General features: G+C 43.8%; 1 protein-coding gene across 1 annotated transcript; it reads left to right on the top strand.

Moving 5' to 3' along the window:
* Positions 1-3,923: 3,923 nt before the first annotated feature.
* anks4b (ankyrin repeat and sterile alpha motif domain containing 4B) lies at positions 3,924-6,715 on the top strand. The gene is made up of 2 exons (XM_067233731.1): positions 3,924-4,120; positions 5,219-6,715. Exons 1-2 carry the CDS (start codon positions 3,960-3,962, stop codon positions 6,381-6,383), a joined length of 1,326 nt encoding a protein of 441 aa, XP_067089832.1. The 5' UTR covers positions 3,924-3,959; the 3' UTR covers positions 6,384-6,715.
* The last annotated feature ends 4,098 nt before the right edge of the window (positions 6,716-10,813 follow it).

Genomic DNA, 10,813 nt, shown 5'->3' on the forward strand with positions numbered 1-10,813 from the left:
GGGTTCATCACAGCAAATTTCTCAGCCATTCTCCTGAAATCAGCAAAGCGATGCTCAAACTGCAAAAGTTTACTCAACGTCTATCCTACTGTACGTCTACTACGTCTCTACGTCATGTAAACAAATTGAAAATGTATATATATTTAGTAAAATTGTCTTTTAGTTAATCCCCATGCTTGATGGAGTAACAGGAATGAATGAGACACTAAAATACTGATGATCACGATAATCCTTGTTCATACAACTAGCCCAGGAACACTGCGCCACAAAAATAATTTCACCTACAAAGAAGGAATCTGATATATTTGCGAAGAGATTGCACACAACTATATGGAAAAACTATATTTAGTAAAATTGTCTACCATGGATACAATCAACGTTTTGTTGCCAAAGAGAAATTATGAAGAAAGAAAAACAAAATCATGGATCGCGGGGCCCCCTCGGGTGCGGGGCCCTGCGGGAGGGAACCTAGGCTTAACATTGTAAGAATCGCCTCGGTTCGCCAATCTACACATGGCAATACACTAGGAAGGCAGTGTGCGTTCACGCGTAGGGGAGTGGAATTCTGCGGGGGAGTGAGAATTTGGTCCAACAACTGCTCTCACCTAGCCTGGTCCTAACCAGACTCTCGTACATTTCATTTGTACAGAGTCTGGGCTCGCTCCATTGACAAGCGTTAACTTCCTTGAAGGCGGGTACTCTTTGAAGTTTAAAACTATTGGATCTTCCCAGAGACACTCTGGATCTGCCAAAACTAATCGCTAGCGTTCGCCTTAGCTAACTCCTTCACGACTAACGAAGCTAGCTGGAAAATCAAACAAACCCTGTGGGGATCAAAGATTGTTCTTGCTCCAGCTTTAACCTCTGGATATTCGGCAGCGTTGCCACAACGGACCGAATGGCTTCGCTCGCATCTTTCTCCGCGGCGGTTACGGAACTACAACACAAACTAGCGCATTACATCATCGTCATCGTTCTCAGCCACTCCCTCTGTTCGCTGATTGTACAGGTAGAAAATTAACCGGAGACATCTGACTTACGTACCTCATGCCCAGACCTAATACAGAAGAAAAATCTAAATTGAGCGGAAGTACGTAGGAGGGCAGAGCCAGGCTAGCGATCACCCCCAGTGGAACTGCAACCATATTCGGTACAATGGGGCTTACTGTAATAGGGAGTGTACAGGCTCTCCCTTGACGGCTCTGGTCCTGGGTCCTGAGGAGAAAGCAGGGACGGACTGGCCATTGGGGATACCGGGGGAATTCCCGGTGGGCCGACGGGGTTGGGATGGTCCAAAATACCAGCACACTTCCATCACCAATCGGCCTTACCTCTTATATCCCCAGCACTTCCAACTATTTACAATTTTACACAGCTTGAACACATATAATTTGCTCTAAGACCATCTAAAATCACTGACTGACTTTATACTCCTCCTCGCGATCTGTATTTACACTCATGGTGCCTATTTTTAAAAACATTTCTGAAGTGTCTTTTGAAATGTGTTCTTACGGACTTCGGACGTTCAACGTAAGAAAATATATATATGATGTCATTTCTTTGTAATCATCCAAAATAATGTTAAGTGTATGGGTACTTTTCCAAGTAGGCCACTGATTGGTCGATACATAAGATGCATTGAGTGGGCAACTCGCCGTGTACTGAATGGGCCACGCGCCGTGTATTGAGTGGGCCGGTCTGACAGTAACTCCTGGGCCACTTTTTTCCCCCAGTCCGCCCCTGGGAGAGAGGTCTGGTCTGAGGAACCTGAGGAGAGAGGTCTGCAGGTTATGACCCTTCTCAGACCAACATTTACATTACATTTACATTTATTCATTTAGCAGACGCTTTTATCCAAAGCGACTTCCAAGAGAGAGCTTTACAAAGTGCATAGGTCACTGATCATAACAACAAGATAGCCAAAAAACATCGCGAGTAGCCAAAACATGAAGCACACATTGTGAACAACCAAAGTAAGTGCCAAAGGGAAGAACCATAAGAGCATGTAGTTAAACAAGTCACAACCAAACAACATGAACAGCTATAAGTGCAAGTGTACCTGTGGGAAAAAGCAAGCAACAGTAATAAAACAATATATCACAGCGAGAACCAAAAATTTTAATCAGTTACCACTAACCACAAGAGCAACAAGTCTCTAAGCAAGAGTCATTGTGATCCTTGAGGAAACTAACATCGGGTCAAGCGAACCGTTCCTAAGTACCGTTGTACTCCCGGAACAAGTGCGTCTTGAGCCTTTTCTTGAAGGTGGAGAGACAGTCAGTGTCTCTGATGGAGGTGGGGAGTTGATTCCACCACTGGGGGGCCAGACAGGAGAAGAGCTTGTGTTGGGACCGGGCGGTCTTGAGCGGTGGGACCACCAGGCGGTTGTCTGAAGAAGACCGTAGGTGGCGGGTGGGGGTGTAAGGCTGCAGGAGAGACTTGATGTAGACGGGTGCAGTCCCGTTCACTGCTCGGAAGGTCAATACCAGGGTCTTGAATCTGATACGGGCCATGATAGGTAGCCAGTGGAGAGAGATGAGGAGCGGGGTAACATGGGAGCGTCTGGGTAGATTGTAGACCAGGCGGGCCGCTGCGTTCTGAATCCTCTGAAGAGGGCGGGTTGCACATGCTGGGAGACCAGCGAGCAGAGAGTTGCAATAGTCCAACTTGGAGAGGACGAGTGCTTGGACTAGCAGCTGGGTGGAGTGCTCAGACAGGTATCTCCTGATCTTCCGGATGTTGTAGAGGGTGAATCTACACGACCGGGAGACCGCAGCAATGTGGGCCGTGAGGGAGAGCTCGTCGTCCATGGTAACCCCAAGGTTCCTGGCAGAGGATGAAGGGGTCACCGTCGCAGATCCCAGGGTGATTGAGAGATCGTGGGAGATGGAGGGTTTAGCCGGGATGATGAGAAGTTCTGTTTTGGCGAGGTTCAGCTGGAGGTGGTGCTCGGTCATCCAGGCGGAGATGTCTGTGAGGCAGGCCTCAATCCAACACGTGACAAAAAAAAATATGGGGAGAAGTTTTGCTTATTATTTCTGGATAGATACACCTATACTCCTTTTCAGAAAATTGTGGTGCTACTTTTTCATCAGAACGAACGAATTGTTTAATATGGTGGAAATGAATCTGTGGTTGTGATAATATGGAAATGAGAATAGTTTAAATCTCCTACATTTACATTTTACATGTAGTCATTTAGCAGACGTTCTTATCCAGAGCGACTTACAGTAAGTACAGGGACATTCTCCCCGAGGCAAGTAGGGTGAAGTGCCTTGCCCTCGGACACAACGTCAATTGGCAGAGCCGGGGATCGAACCAGCAACCTTCTGATTACTAGCCTGATTCCTTAACCGCTCAGCCACCTGACTCCCTCTAAAACTTCAACTCCATTTAGCCAGAAATGGACATATGAACAATAAACCAACAATAAATGGTTCATTCTATTCTGACCAAAATTCTTATTTTACACGGGGCAACAAAAAAGAGATAGCAACGGCTTGTCTACATTACATTCCCATCCAGGCAGAAACTGACAAATATTTTAATTAATCTGTGCATAAATAAATGCACCTTGCCCAATACTATGACCTAAAGTCATAGGTATAATATAGGACTACGTGACAAAATAATTTGCCCCACTGATTGATTGAAGCGTTCATCACCCGAACGAAGTTTTTCACTTGAACTTTTTGACCATTTTGCCAATCGCCTACTTTAAATGTTTAAACGTTGTAAAAGATATGAGATGACGAAACAGCTGCGAACTTTGTGCTTTTGTTTTATGGTTTTGCCACTGATATGAAGACGCCCAGTGCACTGACCATTTCATTCGGATGTCCAATGCGCCATTAACGCGCTCCAACGTGTGTGAAGGAACATGCTAAAATATTACAGTCTTTGCTATTAATGGCTCTGATCTTTTAACTGCTAAAGTGTGTAGCATTCTACAGTCAGTCATGTCTAGGTATCACAAAGCGGCGATTGATGGCTACTTGGACCTCTTGAAAGAGGCCACAAGGAAAGACCTCAACACTCCGGACGAAGATGGAATGACGCCAACGTTATGGGCTGCTTTTCATGGACATATTGATGCCCTCCAACTCATATGTAGTAGAGGGTAAGCACCATTTATATTCGGTCTTTATATTTCACATTTACATTAAGACACAGTCAAATTTCATCTTATTCATTGAGGTGTTTCTTTCACAAAGTTATAGCCAATTAAATGAAGTAATTTGCAGTTTCGCCCACGACTGTATTTCGACGATTCGTCATTTTATGACCTAGTCATAACAACGGATCGTGCCATTGTACTGAATAAAGTCCCTAGGTTGAAATAAACGTGGCTACGTAGTGGTGGCTACGAATGTTTAACACAGGTTTAACACAGAAATATAGAAGAGACAAGTAGATTATGTGTAGCTTCTACTTAACACACTGTTGTGAGTCTGTAATTAACTTGGCAAACTTACTTGGAAAGTTACACTATATGAGGAAACTCTGAAAGATACACTATGAGGAAACTTCAATTGGTGATACAAAGGGCCACTTTATTGTCCATTAAAATGTCAAACACTCCATTAGTATTTATTATACCCTTAAACATAACTCAGATTTTTGGACTAGACATTCTTTCCAATGAGTTGAGCTAGATATTAAATGAGGCAAGGAAATTATTTCAATGAGGCACAATGGGTCCTTTCACTCTCTCAGATGGGGGAGGGGGGAGGGTAATTCTTCTACCTCTTGTGAATATTTGAGGAAGAATTATACACATTTCTCTATACAATGTTTGTAGTTAAAGAATACAGCATTGAGCAACCTTGAATTCTGTAACCCAAATCTTGGGCGTTAGCAGCACAGTGATGTGATATGCTACAGCAAACCTGGTTTTATGATAAACTGTTGCTAAGATACTGCAATTCAGAGTTTTATGGCTGGAGGAATGGGGCATATATGTACGAGGACTTTCATTCTTAATGGCTTACCAAGTAACTCCCATAAGGGCTGGGTTTCCACACCCTTAGTACAGCCTTAGTGAAGAGAACATTCTGATTAACCTTATAGTATTTTAATATAAATTGAATAATGTCACACGGCTCAATTAATCATATACAACTTTAAGGTTCTTTGTTGTTTCAGGATTAAGGTTTTATAAGCAAATTTTGTGTATTTTACTAATATGTTATGAGTGGTGTTTATCTTTATTTGACAGAGGGGATCCTAACAGGAGTGACATCTGGGGCAACACTCCTCTGCACCATGCTGCCACCAACGGCCACATGCATATCCTCAGCTTCCTGGTCAACTTTGGTGCAAATCTCTTCTCCTTGGACAATGATTTCCACACGGCCATGGACGTGGCTGCATCACGTGACCGCATGGACTGCGTGCGCTTCCTGGACTCAGCTGCCTCACAGCAGACCAGTCAGAACGCCAAGAAAGTGGCCCGACTGAAGCAGGAGGCCACCAAAGAGGCTGAGAGACGAGTGAAAGTCTGCGAGAAGGTCAAGAAGAAGCACCAGATCAAGATGGATAAGATGTACCGTGGAGTGGGCAGTGGAGGGTCTGTCTCTGAAGCCGGCGTAGCTTCATTCTCCAACACGGGAACCATTAACAGCGTCAACGAGCAGTTCTCCAAGCTCATTGCTGCAGACACCTCAGGGTCCCTCACAGCCAGAGTAAGGGGGACCCTCCAACGGAAGTTTGGTAAGAAAGAGAAAGGGGGAACAGAGAGGGCTGGAGGAGACGGGAACGTAATCTTCGTCAAGCAGGAGAACGGTACTGCAGGGAAGCCAGAGTTCATGGGTGTCTTCAGTGAGCAAGACGAGATTGAGGCAAATGACGACACAAGAGAAAGTATGGGAGGCTTTGAAGATGATGATGTCGAAGATGGAGACTGGTCTAGCCAAACCAAGGAGTCTATCTTTAAACGTCCAGGTCTGGGCAACATGGTCTTCAGGAAAAACTTCTCCATGGAAATGGGGTTGGAACCTGACGACTTCCCTAGCAGAGACACAGAGGACCTGGGCTACCTCATCCGCGAGGAGGTGTTTGAGTCGGAAGTAGTTGACAGCAGTTTGGGGGATGATGCTGAAGATGCCGATCTGCCCTGGAACCAGGAGGAACTGGGTTTGGATGATGAGGAGGATGAGGACACTTTTCCTCTAGATGCCTTTCTGTCTGCCCTTTCCCTGCCAGACTTTGCCCCTGCATTCACCAGGGAGCAGCTAGATCTGGAGGCCCTCATGCTCTGCACTGATGATGACCTCAAGGGCATCCGCATCCAGCTGGGACCCAGGAAGAAGATTCTGGAAGCTGCTACTCGAAGGAAGAATGCTCTGCAGAAGCCTGGCATCATGAAGGACAGTTTCCTGTAATGAGTGCCTATGCTTGTGAAATGAAAAGTTAAAAGTTTATGTAATACAGAGATAATATAGTATAACGTTTCTTTGGTGTTTAAAGGGAATGCTCACTCCATTTTTAGAATATATTTATTTTCCAACTCAGAGAATGTGTGTGCCAATTATGTGCCGTTATGGACAGATAGACGGACGGAGTTGGACAGATTCGTTGAATTTATAGTACTCCGAAGGCTGTGGGTGCTGAAAACAATTCACGGCCAGAAGAGTTATGTTAGGTTATCGAAAAGTCGGAGCAAATTTACAAATTAGCCGTTTCATCAATAAAATAAGCAAATTTTCAGCAACTACCCATTTCTTGTCACATTTTAATTCAGATGCTGATTTACATGTACTGTTTAGCTGAAATATGAAAACTCACAGCAATGGCGGTCAAAGGATTCTGTTCATATTGTTGGTCACGGCAACCCCGCCCCTGACGTAAGCGGTTCTTAACACGGACCAATCACAGCCAAGGGGTATCCGTAAAATGACGGACGGACGGATAGTCAGGAAAATCTGGACGTGCACGTAGAGCTCTCCGAGGGGCTCGGAGAGGATATGGAGAGGGCGTTCCACATCGGAGAGGTCGTTCCCTGTGTCCGTCTCCGTGAAAAGGGAGTAGTAAAATTCGGCCTTAAGGCTTTGAGAATATACACAATTACTGATATGAGCACTGAAAAAGATGCTTTCCTATTAAATACTTTCGCTAATCTTTCCTAAATATTAGATTTTCATAATAAGCTTTCATAATTGACATTCATAAGCTAAATTAGTTTGTGCCGGCTGTATTATGTTGATTTGTATTGTATGTCCTATTTTCATCACAACCAAAATAAAATGTATCGTATTTTCAATCGAAATATAGTGTCGTTCATTTGAAGTAGTTAGGTTCATACTTTTAGAATTAAGTCTACTCTGTGATTCCAAATAAGCTTTTTAGAAATATAGACTTGACAACCTGACAGCAGACTGGCACCATGAAATCTTCCTTCGGAACCAGATATCTTGCAAATTGGGAGGAGTTAAATTAGACTTTAAGTAAGACTTTATTTATATAGCATATTTCACACAAGAATTGTAGCTCAAGGTGCTTTACATAAAATCAATATAAACAATAATACAAGTGATAAAAGTAATAACTAAAATAGCAAATCTATAAAAAAAATAATATAACTAATAAAAGTAGTAAAACCTTTCTGAGATAAAATTACTTAAATGCTTCGGTAAAAAGATAGGTTTTAAGCTGTCTTTTAAAAATGTCTAGCGTGTTATTCTCAGGCGGGGCGTTTACGGGGAGTTACCTATAAAAGCTGCTGGATAAAAGGAATGCTACATCAGTTGTGCTTAGGACATGGTTTTCATCCAATGTGTAAAGTATTCTTGGAATGTTAAGCATGTTTATCTTCAGCTATCACCAAAAGCATTTTGAACACTCAGGTGTCTGGGAAAACAAGAGAGCAGACAATATAGCAAAATAAGCTGTCAAAATAATTATTGTTCTAATAATATTAAATTATCAAAGACTGGGGAAAGGCATTGTGTTGAGAAAGGCAGGCCTAAATCAGCAGTGGCAGCAGCTTTGGGAAAACGCATTAAAATAACTAACACCGGACAAGTCTACGGAGTGTTATGGTCACTTCAACACAGTGTAAAACACCATGTGCAGCTAGCCACGCCCCTATTGTTTTCTGGATTTTTCTGGAAACCACGTGATTTTTCACATGGCGGTCTTTCAAAATGGCAAGTCCTGAAGATTTAACGGTGTTCATTGAAAGAGCTGTTGCAGCTGGTGTTCGGACGGCTCTTCTTGACCGACCTACACCAAGCACATCTTCCGAAACAACAACCACCACATCATTGCCATCGGTAAGTACTGAAATAGCGGTTATGCGGAGTGCCCAGGAAACGAACCGGAAAACAGATGTAATCATTTCCGCTGCTGTGCTAACCAAACGGAAAACCCAGCTAGTTCACACAATCAATAACATTATTATCATTATGAGCATTTTGGGCGTTTAAAATATTTCACTTTGAGGACCATGTATTTATCCAAACCGTTTAAGTACCAGATGCGGGAACATCCGAAACAGTGATTTTTACTGCGTATCTCAGTGTGAAATGTCCGGATGACCTGATGTCGTACCGCCTGGCTAAATGCAGAATTCCCATATATCTTGAAAGCTGCCCTCCTCGACCTTTTTGGTGTAAAATTGATCGACATGTAAAATTATTTGCTTTGTGACGAGACGTGGCTGCCGCCTACAGTAGCCTAAGACTATGCAGTCCAACAGGCGAGCCGTTCTCACTCAAATAAGACTATCACGACCCAAATCAAAATTCAGAGTCGACAGATCAATGGAGAATCGCTTTTTCTTTTTCGCTTCTAAAGGCTGCCATCCTCGACCTTTTTGGCACAGAATTCCCCAAGATATAAAATTGGAAACTGGAGGTATCTTGTGTAAAACAGCACCATGTCAGCATAGAGCGTACAGATCCGGAAGTGATGATGTCTGTTTTACCGAATACGGAAGTGTTTTCCGCATAACCCCTATTATGTGTTTTATAAAACGGAGGGGTCTTACAGTTAGAGCTAACCTAGCTATCGTAGCTAGCATCATGTCACCTGTTAACTAGCCTACCATTTGCTAGCTAATGCCTTACACATTTAGCACTTCGTTTAGTTTGGAAAGGGTGGGGGTCTTGATCATAATGCGAGTCAAACGTCTCTTAGGTGAGTGTACTGTATAGTAGGGATGGGCGAACGATGCCTTGTGAAGCTTTGGTGGTTTCTTCCGGATTGTGCCGGTGTTACGTCCCTACTGGTTCCCAATTTAACTGGTTCCCCAGATGTGCGTGCACCTATCAGTCTGTATGGGGCTATTATTGTAGCAAAAGTATTCACAAATGCACAGCACGATCCACAAACGCACAGCACGATCCACAAATGCACAGCAAGATCCACAAATGCACAGCAAGATCCACAAATGCACAGCAAGATCCACAAATGCACAGCAAGATCCACAAATGTGTACGATCCGCGATCCACAAATGCGTACCACGATCCACAAATGCGCACTGAGATTTGTGTATGTGTAAAACAATGTCCAGATCTGTAGTCACAAAGTCTGGCCTCTCACTTGGCGGGGTTTTTACACGTGACTTTTGCTACAATTCTGCCGTGGTACAAATCCACAACCTGTGTGCGTGTGTGACAATATGTGCCTCAGTAGCTGTAAAGCCTCCATACCACCAGTCGGCGGTATAGCGGTCCAGTGATTTTTAAGGCAACGTGACATTGCTGGGTGGGTCAAGCGGTTCCTTAGACTCGTCGGGATGCAAGCAAGGCAGACACCAATGGAGCCTCAAGAGCTTTCTGTAAGTACATTTTTATGTTTAGTAGTAACCGTCATAAGTAGCCTTATATTGCCCAGTAAAATACAATAGTATCAGTTACACTTATCTGTTAAGAAGTAACTTATAACTTATATAATGTTACGACCCTATAGGCCTAACACCGAGGGAAGGGTGGTGCGGAGAAAACGAAGCGCAGCGGTAACAGAAACAGTAATGTTTATTTCGTCACAGGGAGACACAATGGAACAACAAACGGTGCCAAAGAAAAAAACAGAAAGGAGCCCAGTCTAAATAAACCATAATAGTCCCTAAACTAAACATACATGGGGTGGCACCCGTTCCTTACCTAGGGTATAAAACAGGAGGTTACTGCGTGATTGTATGTAAGCCCATGGGCAGCTTTCCTATTCCAAAGCCCCCCCCTGTGCGAGTGAACAAATAACAAATCAAACATAAAGCACGATACCGTGTATCGGCCTGAACAAAAACAGAAAGAAACAGGCTTTAGCGCTTACTCCGTAACAGTACAAACAGTACAAACAAAACCGTAGCCAAAGGCCTCACAGACCATATAACCTATCCTCGCTAACAACAATCCACCAAAAACAATCAAACATTAGCTGTCGTTCCACACTGCCCTCTTGAACAGCGAACCGCGCCGGTCTTTCATATGGACTGCTGGACGGCAGATTGGAGGTGGACCGATTGGGGGGGCTGGCCGCCGATTACGCGGATATCCAATCACCGACACACCCTGCAAGCAGCTGAGAGGGAAAACAGGGGGGTATTCGTCGTAGCTCGCTAAGCGGTTTAGCTAGCTAATTTTCAGGCTAAGATAAAAAATGCCCCTCTTTTTGGTTCGTGGAAGCAACTTTCGATAAATCACCATAGTAACATATCAATTAGCACTAACCTGCTCCAGAGCAGGCTAACGTAAGTGTAGCTGGATAAGCTTGCCACACCCCCAGAAAATAACATGGCAGCTCCCTTTTTGAGAGACCCAGTTGACCAAGGAGCTATAATTTAGTTCGATTAGCTTTCCATACCAATAG

The sequence above is a fragment of the Osmerus mordax genome, chromosome 3 (assembly GCF_038355195.1).
Source record: "Osmerus mordax isolate fOsmMor3 chromosome 3, fOsmMor3.pri, whole genome shotgun sequence".
NCBI classification, from domain to species: domain Eukaryota; kingdom Metazoa; phylum Chordata; class Actinopteri; order Osmeriformes; family Osmeridae; genus Osmerus; species Osmerus mordax.